General features: G+C 62.1%; 1 protein-coding gene across 1 annotated transcript in view; it reads right to left on the bottom strand.

Moving 5' to 3' along the window:
- Window positions 1-17972, bottom strand: part of EXD3 (exonuclease 3'-5' domain containing 3) — a 72992-nt gene that overhangs the window by 27856 nt on the left and 27164 nt on the right. The window contains exons 6-16 of the mRNA XM_068975796.1: window positions 17235-17288; window positions 15547-15686; window positions 7547-7644; window positions 4058-4131; window positions 3917-3955; window positions 2403-2569; window positions 1878-2001; window positions 1499-1709; window positions 1297-1406; window positions 670-832; window positions 431-594 (exon numbers count right to left, since the gene is read on the bottom strand). Of these exons, the coding sequence (XP_068831897.1) occupies window positions 431-594; window positions 670-832; window positions 1297-1406; window positions 1499-1709; window positions 1878-2001; window positions 2403-2569; window positions 3917-3955; window positions 4058-4131; window positions 7547-7644; window positions 15547-15686; window positions 17235-17288 (1344 nt within the window). The remainder of the gene's footprint in view (window positions 1-430; window positions 595-669; window positions 833-1296; window positions 1407-1498; window positions 1710-1877; window positions 2002-2402; window positions 2570-3916; window positions 3956-4057; window positions 4132-7546; window positions 7645-15546; window positions 15687-17234; window positions 17289-17972) is intronic.

Here is a 17972-nt window from a genome sequence, read left to right as displayed (position 1 = left end):
CAAGGGGCAGGGGGCAGGCGGGGAGGGAGGGCTCCCAGGGCGCTCAGCTCCTGTGAGCGATGTCAGAAAAGCAGGGAAGCCGGGAACACAACCCTAGACCCCCCAGGACCTCAGGGGGCTGGCACATGTCTCCTGGGGGTGGGGTGCACACTGGAGTGTGCCAGGGTCTCAGGGACACACAGGGACATAGCCAGAGGCTGCCCTGGGTGCTGGCGGGGGGCATGCCAGGCTGGGGACGCCCCCTCTCGTAGGACCCTAACCCCCTGCTTCTCTTCCTTTGGGGCAGAGGGTCCAGTGTGGATGGACACAAGCCCCCAGATGGCTCTCCCCAACCCCTACTCTGGGTCTCCAGCCCTGTGAGGTTCCAGTCTTAAGGAGAGCGGTTCTTCCCATGAGAATCCTGATAAAGGGCCTAGGGGGCTTCACCTACTTGCCAGGGGGAGGCCGAGGCCTTCTGCGGGGGTGGCTCCCAAGTCCCGTGTCTCTTGCTGCGTCCCAGCCCCAGGCTCCAGGGCAGGGCCCCTGGCAGGTGGAAGCGGGCAGGCTCTCTGCACAGCGCCCAGAACACCTCCAGCAGGCAGTAGGCATCCGCAGCTAGGGTGGGCAAGGTCAGCCTCAGCCTCCAGTGTGGGGCGTGTGGGGTCACGGGGCAGGAGAGGGGGTGCCCACCTGCATAGACCAGCTGCCCCTCTCCCAGCGGCCGCCGGTCCCAGTTGGAGAGCTGCTGTGTCTTGTCCAGGGGCTTGCCCAGCACCTGCTGCACCAGAAGGCTGAGGCCCCGTGGCCCTGCAGCCCCGTCCACAGCAGGGGCTGGCCTGTCCGCCACCCGCATCTGCAAGACAGCACCCCTGGGGGTGAGGCGCTTGACCTGGGGGGCGGACAGCACCGCACACGGCTGGCTGCCCCACGGGGGCCCCTGGACAGGCCCTGTGCCCGCCATGATAGACAGTGTCCTGAGAGGGGGTGCAGGAGGCCCAGGCAGGCTGTCTCGGGGTCTCAGGGCCTCAGGGCGGGGTCACCCGCCCACGGGTCAGCTCTGGGGCCCACATCTTAACCCCCAGGGGTGTGCTGAGAATCCTGGAGGCAGGGGCATAGCCAGGCTCGCCCTGGGAAGTGTGGGGATGTATGGCAACACTCTCTCCTGGGGGACCCTGTACTCTGGGTCCCTGGTGACCTGGGGCCAGGGATCAGGGCTGGGGCCAGGCAGGAACAAGTCCTCAGTGAGACCGCTGCCGGGCGCCACTGTGTGGGCAGCTCCGCAGAGCAGGGAGCCCCCAGCACACCCCCAGTGCTGACCTGTCTGTGCACCTGTAGCAGGTCCAGGCCGCCCTGCAGCTGCTGCCCGGCCTGCGCCAGGGCTGGGTAGGACGCACCCAGGCTCCGCAGGTCCCCCACCATCCCGTAACCTGCAGTTGGGGGATGCCACTGTGATGGGGGCCAAGGGAGAGGCCAGTCCCCCAGGTCCCGCAGGGCTGGGGCGAGGGCGGGTGCTACTCACCCAGCTTGGTGATGGAGGGATCTGAGAGCAGCCGAGACACCAGCTGGGAGAAGGCGCGGGGTGCCTGCCCTCCCGCAGGACTCGAGAGCCGGGGCAAGTCCAGCAGGAACACACGGCCCTCCACGGCCACCTGCATGAGCGACACCCGGGGCCGGCCGCCTGCGCCGAAAGACGGTCTCCACTCCAGGTCCACACCGACCACCTGGCCCGGCTGCAGACAGAGGGGCTGGTTGGAGCGGCGAGGCGAGCGCTGCAGTCCAGGGGAGGCGGCCTCTGTGGGGAGGGCTTGCCCAGCTGTGCATGCCAGTGTGGCTGGAGCCCCCGGAGGCCGTGGTGAGCAGCCCCTGACGCCAGCCGCCTGAGGGGGCCGGGCACACACCTGCAGGAGCGTGTCCTCGTGCCTGGCCAGCTCCTCCCAGGAGGCCAGGAAGTGGATGTCCTCCCTGGCAATGGGCAGCCGGTAGCAGTCATCCCGCCTGTCCTCTGAAGGTGCCTTGTCCGTCCTGGGGAGGAGCAGAGCTGCAGAGCCCCTGGTGCCCCCTTGGACATCCCCAGCTGGCTGCAGGGCCAGGGGAGCTCTCAAGGCCGGTATGTGCCTGGGGCCTTCGGGGTCTGCTTCCCACGCCTCTGCCCACGCACCCTGGGAGCGGCCAGGTCCCCAGGCCCCTCCGGGTTCTCTCCAGGGGCTATGTGGCCCGGCTGAGGCACCCGGCCGCTGGGGCTTTGCTGGAGCCTGCGGAGGGGCAGGACCTGCCCGTGTGTCTGCAGGCCACTCATGCGCCCTGCGCCCCTCCGCGGCCCTCCCTACTTCTCACTGCCAGCCTCCAGTCACTTTCCAAGGGTCGGGGCCCAAGGGCGTGTCCTCCTCCTGGTCCCCCTCCCCCGGAGCCTGGGGGATGCTCACCTCTCCTGGAGCTTGAGTTGGCTCATTTCCGCCACTACTGTGGCTGGGAGTCGCTCCTCAGGCAACGACAGGTCCAGGGCACACTGGGCGACCGCGGCCACATCTTCCTGAGAGGCCAGCAGCTGCAGCAGCTGCCCCTGCAGGCACTCGTCCTGCCCCACCAGGCCCTGGGGGACGGGGTGCGGGCTGCTCCACGGGGCTGGCCCCGAGGGACGGGCCCATCCTGTCAGCCCCCAGCCCAAGAGCACCCCTCAGACTGGCCCCAACCTCCCATCAGACCCGGCCCCGACCACCCCTCACGCCTGGCCCCCACCTCCCCTCACACCTGGTCCCGACCTCCCCTCTCAGGCCTTGAGACCCTTCATAAAGAGGTTTTCCTCTGGAGACCAGCGGTCCCCATGGCTGAGCCTCATGGTGGCCGAGCTGGCTTGGGCCAGCGCCGCCTCCCAGGGCACCCTCTCCTTGGCCCTCGTCTCCGCCCACATCTCTCCTGCACACCTGCTCACCCCCCTCAGCCTTGGCACCACTGTGCTGGGGGAGGAGAGGCCGCAGGGCCTCCACTTGTCTTCAGGGAGGCAGGGGCCGTGAGGGCTCATGAGGCCACGTGTCCTGTCTGTCTGTCCATCTGTCTGAAGGCCCACACGGCCTATAGAGGTCCTGGTGGGGGTGGGGGCTCCTCGGGGCCACAGGCCGCTGTGGACCCCACCCTCCTGAGGAGCCCCTGCTAGCCGGCAGGCGGGGCCACTTCCCCACATGGCTCTGTCCCCAGCAGCCTCGGTGGCCGCTTCCCGCAGGCTGCGGGTTCCCACGTGGACGACAATATGTGGAAACCCCTCCACATTCTTCAGGATGTCCGCTGCCCTTCCGGCCGGCTCGGCCTTGGCACCCAGGGGGGACCGGCCTTCCGGGCCTTGCCCGGGGGTCCGCGTTCCTCTCTGATGACTCACCAGCACCGGCCGGTCACTCGGGTTGGGGGGAGGGCAGGGGCAGGGGTGGCTCAGCACCGCCCTCCACTGGCAGACCCCGCACGGGCACTCAGCAGGAGGGTCCCTGGTTCCTGACCACTGCGGAGTGCCCCGCACACGGCCCCCCAGCACCCCCAAGAGCCCACCTTCCTCCCAGGCCACTTCGCCCAGAGCTGGGGACGGTTCTGCACCATGATGACCCCAGCCTCCAGCTCAGGACTGGGGACACAGGCTGCAGGCCAGTGTCCTGAGGGGATGGCAGTCCCTGGCCTGGGACTGGACCTCCAGTCCGGCCCCCGTATCACCCCAAGGGGCAGCTGCCTCCTCCTCAGGGTCTGTGGGCGCCCCAGGCCTCGGATCACAGAGCCATGGCGAGCAGGGCGCCCGAGGACAGTCTAGAATCTTCTCTCGGTGAACCTCTCTCCCTCTAGCACCTGGGAGCTCTGTCCACGGGCGGCAGGGAGGGAGGATCCTGGACTCTTGGTGATTCCGATTGTGTCCCACCCTGCCCCACGGGGGGTCATCATGTGCCGGGACCTCCGAGCTCACCTGCACCAGCTCAGCCCAGCTCTCCCGGGACATGCTTCTCTGCAAAAGTGGACACCAGTGTGAGCTTTTCTATCAGCAGCTCCGGGAGCAGAGAGCAGGCCTCGCTCAGAGCTCCCTCCGCCCCGCCCCGGGGCCACGCACCTCCACCAGCCGCTTGTAGCACAGGTACCGCAGGGCAGCCAGGCGCTGCTGAGTAACCACGTTGGGACACAGGGCTGAAAGAGAGGGTGGGCCCCGGCCGGGCTGGGTGGACAAGCGAGTGCGGGCTGGGGCTGGGGTCTCCCGCTGTCTTCCTGCCCCCGCCCCAACCCAGCACATTCCTCGCAAGAGGCCTTCACTCTGGCTGTAAAGGAAGGCGTCCCGCCCCGGGCCAGGCACCGGGGCCTCCGGCCTGCCCTCCCTTGGGGTCTCCTGGATCGGCACCTCTTGGGCTTTCCTGCATTTTTTCCAGGCAGCTGGAGCTTTTGTTTCTCCCCACGCCCCAACATGAGTTTCTTGAGAAAGGGGCTCGTCTTGCTCTGTGTTTACAAACTATGCGGACCTGTCAACTTCACCTTCACATTCTGTTCAGAGTCCAAGGCGGCCTGGGAAGGGTGCCCACGGTCCGCTCACCCCGCCCTCCAACCAGCTGCTGCTCCTCCCTCCTGGGGCCAGCTGTCCTCGAAGCCTGGCGGTCTGGGGGGTGCTGACCACAGAGCCTGCCTACCTGCAGGCCTCCACCGGACCCTGACCAGGACCCCCTGTTCTGGGCGTGGCCGCCCCAGCCGGCACCCTGCAACCAGCTCGGGGAGCACCCTCACTGCAGGGGCGCTGTCCAAGAGTGCAGAGGTCAGGGCTGCCTGGGGCCAGGGCCTGCCCACCACCCAGCAGCCTTCTCTCCCCTTCCCAGCAGGGGCAGGAACGCAGGATGCCAAGGGCTTCAGACCCGCGCCCCACAGGCTGGTGGGGCCAAGACTGCAGGAGGAAGGGATGGACGAATGAACTGCTTGCAGCAGGAGGGGATGGTCAGGAAGGGGAAAAGAGGCAGCCAGAACTGTTGCAGAATTACGTCTCCCTCCAGTGGAGAGGGAGACCTGCTTTCCTGAAGTTTCTACAATGTCACACATCACTTTGCCAATAAGATGCTTTGCCAACAGCCGATGGACACAGCATCACCCTCAGGCCCCCTCTGTACTGCCTGGCTCGTCTAAACCCACACGCCCCGCTGGGAGACAGAGCTTTCAAAGGAGAAGGCGCGGGTGAGCCAGACTCAGCCACCTCGGGCGGGCCCTGCTGCCTCTGCCGGATGCCTGGGCTCCACCCAGATCCAGGCCCAGGAAGAGAGCGCTGGGTGCGCTCAGGGCAGAGGGGCGAGCAGTCCCCACCCTGCACCATGTCTGACCGTCCTCCCACAGAGGGCACAGGGTCTGTCCACTCAGAGGTCCACACCAGGAGGGCAGCCACACAGCAAAAACAGCATGGACTCAACATAAACACAGAGAAGAGACCAGAGCAAGGAAGGGGGAACAGGCGATATCCAAAAGAAATAATGACCGAAAACTCCCAGGACGGATTGAAGACACCAATCCATAGATCCCAAAGTCCCATAACTCCCAAGTAAAAACAGTAAAGAGAAACCTCCAATGAGTCTCCTCACAGTGAACCTGCAGAACACCAAAGACAAAGAGGAGATACTAAAAGTGTCCAGAGGAGGAGAGACTGCTTCCAAAGGTGAGAAGCTAGATTTCTTCTCAACAACACATTCCAGCCCAGTCAGAGGGCTGACATCACAGCGAGCACGGCCTCCAATCACAGTGAGGTGAAGGGAAAACCAAAAGTGTCACAGCCTGGAAATGACAGGCACACTGCTAGCTCCTTTATAGGTAAAAGAATAAAATTACAGTGGAAATTAAATCTCGAGCTGAACAATACTGGAAGGAATGCATGCTGAAACTTGGGGTATATACTCAAGAAAGAAGGCCTAAGATTCCGTGTAGCGGGTTGAGCAGGGCACACAACTGACAGGATCAAAACCACCAAGATCAGGGCAACAGAATCAGTAGCAACCAAATGAAAGGAAACCTCTGGAGTGGGAGAAAATATTTGCAAACTATGTATAGATAAGAGGTTAACAGTCAAACCAGGTAAAGAACTCATAGGATTTAGTAGCAAAAAAAGCCCAAATAATCTGAATTTAAAAGCAAGAAGAGGAACTAAAGAGACATTTTCCTAAGGAAGACACAGAGACGGCCACCAGGCCAAGAAAAGGTGTTCAACACCCCAAACCTCCAGGGGCCGCAAGTCAAAATACAGAGAGGCACCTCCTCACAACTGTCAGAACCGCCACATCAAAACCAACAAATAACAAATGCGGGTGAGGATGTGGGGAAAGGGGAGTCCTCGTGCCTTTCCTTGGCTGCTCAGCCTACAGGATCATAGTTCTTCTACCCGGGATCGAAGCTGTGCCTTCTGTGGTGGACGTGCAGAGTCTTAACCACACTACCAGGGAAGCCCGCTGTGCACCGTTGATGGGAATGCAAATCAAACACTGGGGAGTTTCCTCAAAAAAGTTAAAGACGGAGCCAGCATACGGCCCAGCCATTCCACTTCCGGGCGTTTATTCACAGGCTACGGAACCAAAACCTCAAAGAGACATCTGCACCCTACACTGACTGCAGCTTCACCCACAACAGCAGGGGCGTGGAGACCACCTGAGTGCTCACCCACAGGCGGATGCGCAAAGAAGCTGCGTCACAAGCGCACAGCGGAGTGTTACTTTACTAGGGGCACCTTACGGCGGCCCGTTGGGAACCAAGTGAAACAAAGTCCTTGAGAAAACCACAGCTGAGTCAAGAGTCCTGCTTCCATCTGGAAAGGCAATCGAGATTCACAGGTCATTTCCACCAAACTTCTCAGGAAGAAAGAATTCCAACTTTTACAAACATCCTCCGTGAAAAGAAAGGACACCCACCGTGTTTTCAGAGGCCAGCGTTACCTTGTACACAAAGCCGAAAACAGACATCTCAGGAAGATGAAGTCTGAGTCCAGCTTCAGCTACGGACACAGATGCAAAGTCCTTTAAGTTAAAGCAAGGTTGGCAAGCCAGACCGGGTAGTGTAGAGGGCAACGCAACCTGGCGGAGACTCGGCCGTGGCAGACACCCGAGGATCACCTAATGTTACGCAGTCAGTCCATGCAACCCACCACAGTAACAGACCAGAGGGGAAGCAGATGGCATCTCCCCAAGACACCATCCCCAGGTCCATTCCTGGCTTCTGGGAGCAAAAAGGGGACCTGACATGATTCCACCTCCGTTTCCGATGAACACTCACAGGCCGGAAGCAAGAAGAGCTTCCACGGTCTCATGACGTGAAGCCAGACACCGCCAGTAAGTCTGTCCCCGAGACGCAGGACGAGGATGCTGCGCTCGCGGTGGGGGAGGGGTGGAGGTGCTGTGCAGGCTCGGTGGTCCTCACCCACGAGGCCCAGACTCCCCGGGGGCAGCCCAGAAGGGCAGAGAGGCTGCTAAGGGCAGCGAAGAGACCGGAAGAGACGCCGACCAGACCGAATGCTGGGGGGCGGTGGGCCCCAGAACCCCAGCAGTGCCCACCCAGCTCCCGCCCCCGAGCAGTGTGTGGGGGGCTCACTCACCAGGGCCCAGGCGGTACTGCTCCAGCAGCCGCAGCACCTGCCGGCCCAGGGCTCTGGGGCTCAGCCTCTCCAGCCGCAGGGTCGCCTGTGGGTACCGCCTGCAGGAGACACACGGCTCTGGTCGGCACTGCTTTCTCTCAGCCGACGCATTTCAAGGTCTTAATTTTATCAGCATCAGACGTGTGCACAGTTCAGAAGCCAAGTTTTCCTACAAGGCTCAGAGGAAGGCAGCCCATCACAGTCCCCTGCTCCACAATTCTGACATGGCTCAGATCCGCCCCGTGTTTCCAAGAACCATCTTGCACTGTGACGTCTGGAGGGTTCAGCTCTAGGCACTCTGCGCGGAGGCCTCACCATGGAAGGCTCCCCTCCCCAGACACGGCATCCTTGGTCCAGTTCGTGGGGCACCAGCTGCTTTCACAGAATTATAGCCACGCAAGTATGACTGGTGGTGGGTTCACGCTTGCCGGTCTGATTGCTGCCTCGGCCACCTGTCCTGAGGACGAGTCACTTCCCTCCCCACCGCAAAGAGGACAGCCCCTCCCTGTTTGGGTCGCACTGCACCTCTCCTGCCTCCAGGCTGTGGCAGAGTGACTCCGTGGGCAGCTCCCAGAAGCCAGGAATGGACCTGGGGATGGTGCCCTTCAACTCACACTGGACTGGAGGGCTGATAGTCTGAAACAACTCTCCCCTTGCGCTGGGCATCTGCTGCTCCAGGAACCCAGGGCCCGACTCCCGCTCTTTCTGAAGGTTCAAGGCCCTGGTCCTTGGTGGGGCCTCTCCCCATCCTCTCAGGACTGTGCCTGGAGTGAATTCCTCCACACTCCCCTCTTTCTGGAATCCCCATTATTTGGATGCTGGGTGATCTTGACAGAATCTGTTGGCTTATTATTTTTTTAAAATAAAAAAACCCTTTCCTCTCTGATTTTCCTGCTTTGGAAAGGCTAGGAAGAATCTTCCAAATATTTTACTGAGAGTTTCAGTCCCGTCCTGCCGTCACATTTCTATGGACAAGTCTGCTCTGAGTCCCGAAGGCACTCTTTGCACAGCTGTGGGCTATGTTCTGGACACGGAATCTCTCTGAAGTTCTCAGTTACAGCTTTCATACTCATCATGTGCCCTTCTACTTCCTCTGGGCTCCAGGCAGGCTGCCAGAGGTCCCCGAGTCCTGACTGGGTCCCTCTGCACAGGCAGCTTTTTGGGGTAGAAAATGACAAACTGATTCCGAAATCCGTATACAAGCGCAGAGGGTCCAGAATAAGACAAGAACGACTCTGACGCAGAAGAAAAGCATGGGAGGCTCCCGACTGACTCAGGGCTGCTGCAAGGCCATGGCGGGCAGACAGGCAACACAGACAGAGCAGCGGGACAGGCCAGTGACCCAGTGCACGGGCACACCGGGCGGAGGCACACACGCGGGCACACCTGAGGGAGGCACGCACGGGCACACCAGGCGGAGGCACGCACGCGGGCACACCTGAGGGAGGCACACACGGGCACACCAGGCGGAGGCACGCACGCGGGCACACCTGAGGGAGGCACACACGGGCACACCAGGCGGAGGCACGCACGCGGGCACACCTGAGGGAGGTACGTGCGGGCACACCGGGCGGAGGCACGCGTGCGGGCACACCTGAGGGAGGCACACACGGGCAAACCAGGCGGAGGCACGCACGCGGGCACACCTGAGGGAGGTACGCGCGGGCACACCGGGCGGAGGCACGCGTGCGGGCACACCTGAGGGAGGCACGCACGGGCACACCAGGCGGAGGCACGCGCGCGGGCACACCTGAGGGAGGCACGCACGGGCACACCAGGCGGAGGCACGCGCGCGGGCACACCTGAGGGAGGCACACACGGGCACACCAGGCGGAGGCATGCACGCGGGCACACCTGAGGGAGGTACGCACGGGCACACCAGGCGGAGGCATGCACGCGGGCACACCTGAGGGAGGCACGCATGGGCACACCGGGCAGAGGCACGTGCGCGGGCACACAGGGCGGAGGCACGCCCACGGGCACACAGGGCGGAGGCACGCGCGCGGGCACACCTGAGGGAGGCACACACGGGCACACCAGGCGGAGGCACGCGCGCAGGCACACCTGAGGGAGGCATGCACGGGCACACCGGGCGGAGGCATGCACACGGGCACACCTGAGGGAGGCACGCATGGGCACACCGGGCAGAGGCACGCGCGCGGGCACACAGGGCGGAGGCACGCCCATGGGCACACAGGGCGGAGGCACGCACGTGGGCACACCTGAGGGAGGCACGCACGGGCACACCGGGCAGAGGCACATGCGCGGGCACACCTGGCGGAGGCACGCCCACGGGCACAGAGGGCGGAGGCATGCGCGCGGGCACACCTGAGGGAGGCACACACGGGCACACCGGGCGGAGGCACGCGTGCGGGCACACCTGAGGGAGGCATGCACGGGCACACCGGGCAGAGGCACGCGTGCGGGCACACCTGAGGGAGGCACGCACGGGCACACCGGGCGGAGGCACACACGGGCACACCTGAGGGAGGCACACACGGGCACACCGGGTGGAGGCACACACGCGGGCACACCGGGCGGAGGCACGCGTGCGGGCACACCTGAGGGAGGCACGCACGGGCACACCGGGCGGAGGCACGCGTGCGGGCACACCTGAGGGAGGCACGCACGGGCACACCTGAGGGAGGCACACACGGGCACATTGAGGGAGGCACGCGCGGGCACACCGGGCGGAGGCACGCGTGCGGGCACACCTGAGGGAGGCACGCACGGGCACACCGGGCGGAGGCACACACGGGCACACCGGGTGGAGGCACACGCGTGGGCACACCGGGCGGAGGCACGCGTGCGGGCACACCTGAGGGAGGCACGCACGGGCACACCGGGCGGAGGCACACACGGGCACACCTGAGGGAGGCACACATGGGCACACCGGGTGGAGGCACACGCGCGGGCACACCGGGCGGAGGCACGCGTGCGGGCACACCTGAGGGAGGCACGCACGGGCACACCGGGCGGAGGCACACACGGGCACACCTGAGGGAGGCACGCACGGGAACACCGGGCGGAGGCACGCGTGCGGGCACACCTGAGGGAGGCACGCACGGGCACACCTGAGGGAGGCACACACGGGCACACCTGAGGGAGGCACGCGCGGGCACACCGGGCGGAGGCACGCGTGCGGGCACACCTGAGGGAGGCACGCACGGGCACACCGGGCGGAGGCACACACGGGCACACCTGAGGGAGGCACACACGGGCACACCGGGTGGAGGCACACGCGCGAGCACACCGGGCGGAGGCACGCGTGCGGGCACACCTGAGGGAGGCACGCACGGGCACACCGGGCGGAGGCACACACGGGCACACCTGAGGGAGGCACACACGGGCACACCGGGTGGAGGCACACGCGCGGGCACACCGGGCGGAGGCACGCGTGCGGGCACACCTGAGGGAGGCACGCACGGGCACACCGGGCGGAGGCACACACGGGCACACCTGAGGGAGGCACACACGGGCACACCGGGTGGAGGCACACGCGCGGGCACACCGGGCGGAGGCACGCGTGCGGGCACACCTGAGGGAGGCACGCATGGGCACACCGGGCGGAGGCACACACGGGCACACCTGAGGGAGACACGCACGGGCACACCGGGCGGAGGCACGCGTGCGGGCACACCTGAGGGAGGCACGCACGGGCACACCTGAGGGAGGCACGCACGGGCACACCGGGCGGAGGCACGCGTGCGGGCACACCTGAGGGAGGCACACACGGGCACACCGGGTGGAGGCACGCGCGTGGGCACACCGGGCGGAGGCACGCGCGTGGGCACACCGGGCGGAGGCACGCGCGTGGGCACACCAGGCGGAGGCACACGTGCGGGCACACCTGAGGGAGGCACGCACGGGCACACCGGGCGGAGGCACGCGTGCGGGCACACCTGAGGGAGGCACACACGGGCACACCTGAGGGAGGCACGCACGGGCACACCGGGCGGAGGCACGCGTGCGGGCACACCTGAGGGAGGCACGCGCGGGCACACCGGGTGGAGGCACGTGCGTGGGCACACCGGGCGGAGGCACGCGCGTGGGCACACCGGGCGGAGGCACACGTGCGGGCACACCTGAGGGAGGCACGCGTGCGGGCACACCGGGCGGAGGCACGCGTGCGGGCACACCTGAGGGAGGCACGCACGGGCACACCGGGCGGAGGCACGCGTGCGGGCACACCTGAGGGAGGCACGCGCGGGCACACCGGGTGGAGGCACGCGTGCGGGCACACCTGAGGGAGGCACGCGCGGGCACACCGGGCGGAGGCACGCGTGCGGGCACACCTGAGGGAGGCACGCACGGGCACACCGGGCGGAGGCACGCGTGCGGGCACACCTGAGGGAGGCACGCGTGCGGGCACACCTGAGGGAGGCACGCACGGGCACACCTGAGGGAGGCACACACGGGCACACCTGAGGGAGGCACGCACGTGGGCACACCGGGCGGACCTATGAAGAGTGCACAGCTGACGGGCCCACGCGCATGTGCACACCTGAGACCCCAGCCCCAGCCACAAGCGACCACCCTGATCCCCTAACTGTCTCTGCAGTTTGGCCCCTTTTCCGATGGTCACGCAGCAGGATCTCCTCTCACTCTGTAATCTTCGTCTAAGTTCCCCTGCATCCTTTCACGACTTTAGGGCACGTGGCCTTCTAGCTCTGAACAGTATTCAGCTGTCTTGCTGGACCACAGCTTACTTATCCCTCCAGCTACTGGGGGTTTCTTAGGTGGCGCTAGTGGTAAAGAACCCGCCTGCCAACGCAGGAGATGTAAGAGTCGCGGGTTTGACCCCTGGGTCGGGAAGATCCCCTGGAGGAGGGCAGGGCAACCCTCCAGCATTCTTGCCTGGAGAACCCCATGGACAGAGGGGCCTGGTGGGCTACAGTCCATAGGGTCGCACAGAGTCAGACACGACTGAAGTGACTTAGCTCGCCCACATGTCAGCTACTGGAGGACATCTTGGTTCCCTCCAGGCCTTGGCAACTAGGAATAGCATTGCTATGAGCACTCAAGTGCAGGTTTTTGTGTGGACAGGGGTTTTCAGTGCCTTTGGGTAAATACCAAGGAACATGGTGGCTTGGTATGACATGAGAACGTGGTTACTTTTGTAAGAAACCACCAAACTGTCTGCAAAGTGGCCACACCGTTTTGTACCCCCACTTGTGGTGATGAGTTTCTGTTGCTCCATGTCCTCACCAACACTCGGTGGTGTCAGCTCCTCTCCATGCTAGCAGGGGTGCGTGGTGTCAGCTTCTGTGCAATCTAATGGGGTGCGTGCTCATGATTCAACTTGCATTGCCCTGACGATATATGATGTACAGCATCTTCTCATGGGCTTCTGCATCATCTGTGTATCTTCTCTGGTGAGGCATCTATTTGGGATTTGGTCCATCTTTCAAATTAGGTTGTTTGTTTTCTTACTGCTGAGTTTTAAGAAAACTTTCTGTATTTTTGGATAACAGTCCTTTATCAGATGTGAATTTGCTAATATTATCCCACACTCTGAGCTTGTATATTCATTTTTCTTGATTAACACTTTAACATGTCAACTAATTTGATTGATAATTTTTTTTTAGTATTTTTGCATCTGTGCTCATGAGACGCACTGGACTGTAACTTGTCTTTCTCCTAATGTCCTTCTCAAGTTTTAGTACCAAGGCTTAAACTAGCTGATAAAACATACTGGGATGTGCTTTCTTTTTATAGTGTCTGAAAAATTTTTTGTAAGATTGATACGCTCTCTTCCTTAAATGTTTGAAGGAATTCACTAGTGAAGCCATCTTAGCCTAAAGTTTTTTTGTGATGAAGTTTTAAACTACTGATTCAATTTATTTAATTGAATGGTGAAGGACAGGGACGCCTGGCGTGCTGCAGTCCATGGTGTTGCAAAGAGCTGGACACGACTGAGTGACGGAAAACTACAAAGGACTGCTCAAAGTTTCCATTTTTCGGTTGTGTCAGCTACGCTTTGCAAGAATTTGGTCTATGACATCTAAGCTGTCAGATACACTTGCATTGTTGCAAACACTTCACATCATTTGCTGTCTGCAGAGTCTGTAGTGATGCCACCCTTTTCATTTCCGATATGGGCGATCTGTATTCGTATCCTCCTGTCTTAGCGTCTCTTTATGATCTGTGCCTAAATCAACTATCTTACTGGGAGTTACAAGATGGCTGTTTTGAACTTGACTGTTCCTTTCCGTGTACTAGCTGGCACAACAGTGTAAAGGAAAGTTTTCCTCCCCATCTTTCTGCATAAAACATGGTGGGATGTGCTGGGTTTTTTAAAATAATCTCTGGAAGAATTTTTGTCAGACTGGCATGGTCTCTTCCTTAAATATTTGAAGGATTCGCTAGTGAAGCCATCTGAGCCGAGACGCATGCAGCTTTACAAACCCAAGCTGCTGTGCTCTGTTACAGCCTATTACCGTCTATTACGCTCTATCACTGTCTTCATTCTCAGCCTCTCCCCACAGAGCCCTTGTCCCTTTCAGTGGAGGACGGTCTCTAGGAGCCAAGATCTCACTGCTGCATGTGCTCATCCCTGCAGGGTGTCACCGCTTCTGAGCCCTCTCAGGGCACAGAATGAGAACACCTTTTTAACAATCATTAATTTAAGCTGATATCTGCAGTTAAATCTGACCCTGAGGACCCTCCCACTTTCTGCCTGTGTCCCCCTCCCTCCTCTTCTGCACACTCATTGCTCCAGCTGTCTCTCTCTCCTTTCTGACACATAATGAGAGCAACGGCAGTCACGTGCCGCGCGTCTGGCCTGCTGCTTCGTCCATCCCGTAGGAGCTGCAGCCCCTAGAGAATCAGCCCCATTTTCTGGATGAGAAAACAAACCCAGAAATGGGAGTGCTTGCCCATGGCTCCAGGGGAGGGAGGGCCCGGGGAGACCTGCCACCAGAGCCCAAGGCCTGACTCTCAAGTGAGATGGTCAGGGCTGTGTGGTGCCAGGACAGGGCACCCAGACGGGGGACCAACGCTGCCGCCTGCTGACGGACCGGTGCCCAGGGAGCCTGGGCAGCCTCAGCACCGCTTCCCCTCACTCACTCCCAGGGAGGTGGGAGGAAGTCCTTCTTCCAGGTGCCCATGCGTAGGTGACACCCTGTGCCTCTCATACACACAGACACATACACACACACAGGCACAGGCACACGCAGGCACACACACACATGCATGCAGGCACAAACACTCAGATGTGTGTGCACACTCTTGCACATACAAACACTCATGTGTGTGCGCGCACACACACACGGATGCGCACACACACTCGTGTGTGGACATTCATACACATACATGCACATGCACGGGCACGCACACTCATGTGTGCGCACATTCACACACATGCACACACGTGCATCCGCACGCACAGGTGTGCGCACGCACACTCATTTGTGTGCGCACATTCACTCATGTGTGCGCACACACATGCACGCGCACGCAGGCACACTCATATGTGCATGCGCACACACAGGCACACGCGCGCACACACACTCATGTGTGCACATTCTCACACATGCACACACGTGCACACGCAAAACACTCGTGTGTGCGCACATTCTCACATATACATGCACATGCGCGGGCACGCACGCACACACACAGGTTCCCTGCTGGCATGCAGCCTTTTCTCTGTAACTGCCAGCACTCCAGACAGATTAATTAGATGAAGGAAGGAATGAAGGAGCCAGCGCCTGGATAAGAGGTGCGATCTCAGGACTGTGTAAGCAAAGGGCCCCCGGGGAGAATGATTTCTGTTTGACTCAGAGCAGTTAAGTCTCTCTGACCATGGCTGCCGGAGTCAGGCCCTTGGCTCCAGAAGCAGGCCCCTTGCTGACTGGCTGGGACACAGGTGGGTGAGGGCGGGCTGGGTGTGTGGCGGCTCCCCCACGGACCTGCTGCCCGTCAAGCCTCACCCCTACCCTGGGGCCCATGGAGCTCACCTGGCGACGACCCTGATGTCAAAGCCGGGCTGGCACCAGGCGTCCATGAGGGCCAGCAGCCTCTGCTGGAGGAGGGGTGAGCCGTCCACGTAGCGCTCTGTGAGGTCCACCCTGTCCTGCAGGAGCAGGGGCGCACACATCTGCGGGGAGACAGCCCCTCAGGCTGCGGCTCCATCGCAGCCAAGACCCAGACTCGCCTGTAGCCCAGCAAGGGAGTGGCCAGGGCGTCAGCGCCAAAGGACCCAGAGGCGGGTCTGCGCAACTCGCCTCCCCTGGGGAGCTCAGGGCCCCAGCCGTGTGTCTGAAGGCCTCGTGAAGGCCCACACCCTGCTCCGAGCTGTGCCCCATGCCTGGGCCCCTACACACACATCTATGTGTATTCACACACACCCCCAGTGCACGCACACATGCACACTCACACACATCTGTGTATTCACACACACCCCCAGTGCACGCACATACACACATACAACCATGTGTGTACACACCCTCCCCAGTGCACGTGCACACCCCCATCCATGTGCACACACACATCCATGTGCACACATACCCATGTACACACACAGACACCCATGTGTGCACACACACCCATGCTCACACATGTGCAGACACCCATGTGTACACACACCCATGCTCACACACATGCAGACACCCGTGTACACACACCCATGCTCACACACATGCAGACACCCGTGTACACACACCCATGCTCACACAGACACCCATGTGTGCACACACACCCATGCTCACACACATGTGCACACAGACACCCATGTGTGCACACACACCCATGCTCACACACATGCAGACACCCATGTGTACACATACCCATGCTCACACAGACACCCATGTGTGCACACACACCCATGCTCACACACATGTGCACACACAGGCCCTGCTGCTCCTTAGGCCATCCCTTGGGGGCTTGGTGGTCGCCCTCATCTCCACCATGAAGGATCAGAGGCTCAAACAGGCCCGGGGGCTCCTGGGGGGGCCCTGCTGTCCCTGAGCTGGTGGGTGAGCTCTGGGCTGGGGAGAAGGAGCAGGGTGGAGATCAACCACCGGCCATGGCCCTGGTGGCCCAGAAATGCCTGTTGTGTTGAGATGGCACCGGCATGTGGCCTGGTGCACACACACAAGACTCCCTAAGCTGCCCAAGCCCCTAGGAGGCCCCGAGGGAGCACCTGGGCATGGTATTGGGCCTTGGGAGATACTGGACGCTCCCCTTGAAAGAACCAGATCTCAAAAGGTCCCCTCCCAGTGGCCCTGCAGAAGTCTCCTCACATGCCCTCCCCTCCACCATGTGGTCACATAGGCCAGGCTGTCTGGAGACCAGACGGGACGTGGGCCCATCTGCCAGGCCAGGGCTCCAGGAGCGCGGTCCTCATGGGAGCTCCCATTCCTGAGAACCCTTCAGGCCACCCCAGAGCAGAAGACGGCGTGGTATGCCCCTAGTGACTGGCTGCTTTCTGAGCATGCTATACCAGCGCCTGGGGACAGCTCACAGGCACTCACTGGCCCCTCCCTGCCCCTCCTCACGTAATCAGGTGGTCACCTGTGACTCCTGCCCTCCAGCACCTCAGCTCCACCTGTGCGAACAAAGCCCACAGCTCAGTGGTGGGGACCCTCCCTAAACCACGCTTCTGGGGGTCTGGACACGATCTGATCTACGTGAGAAAGACTCGCACCTTCTCAACGTCGAGGTCCGCCTGCAGCTGCAGCTTCGTGCCCAGCACGATGGCCTGGGAAACAGAAGGCCTGGGTTACACAGGGCCCAGGGGGACAGGCAGTGTCTGTGTGTGGAGGCGTGTGCACAGGAGGCTGCCACCCTTCCCCACGGCCCCCAGTTGCCTCCAGTCACTGCAGGGACAGCCACCGGGCCTATCCAGTTCCAGCCACGTGGCCTCAGGCCGCGGGGCCTGGAACCAGGAAGCGTCCCAGTCCACAAGCCCCTGTCCCTGGCCAGGCTCCATGTGTGCTGCGGGGTGGCTGGAATCACCCCTGTGTCCCCTCGCACCCAGCTAGGGCTCAACGTAGATGGGGCCTCGAGGTGCTTGCTGGGCAGGGGGCCTGGGTCAGGGGTTGCTGATGAGAGGGTGGAGGATGGAGGGAGGAGTCGGGCCCCCATCACCCACCCACAGAGCCTGGTGGGGTGTGGACTGCTCTCTCCACTTTTCCTGGGAGCTCCCCCCCACCCCCGGCCCAGGAGCGTGCCGGGCACCTCCGGGGAGGGTCGGTGGGGCTCTGTGTGGTCTGGACGCCTGAGGGACGGTAGCCATGACCTGCGAGGCTCCTCCGGACCTCTGAGCGCTTCCCATAAGCCACAGCGTGAGCCCCAAAGCAACTCAGAGTCTGCTGGATGGAGCGCGCTGACCCCAGGTCCAGGGCGGCAGGCCGGGGGGTCGGTGCCTCGGGGGCATGCAGAG

Source organism: Capricornis sumatraensis, chromosome 1 (assembly GCF_032405125.1).
Source record: "Capricornis sumatraensis isolate serow.1 chromosome 1, serow.2, whole genome shotgun sequence".
Lineage (NCBI taxonomy): Eukaryota > Metazoa > Chordata > Mammalia > Artiodactyla > Bovidae > Capricornis > Capricornis sumatraensis.
Note: the sequence above shows the minus strand (reverse complement) of the source record. Positions and strands in the feature narration are given on the sequence as shown.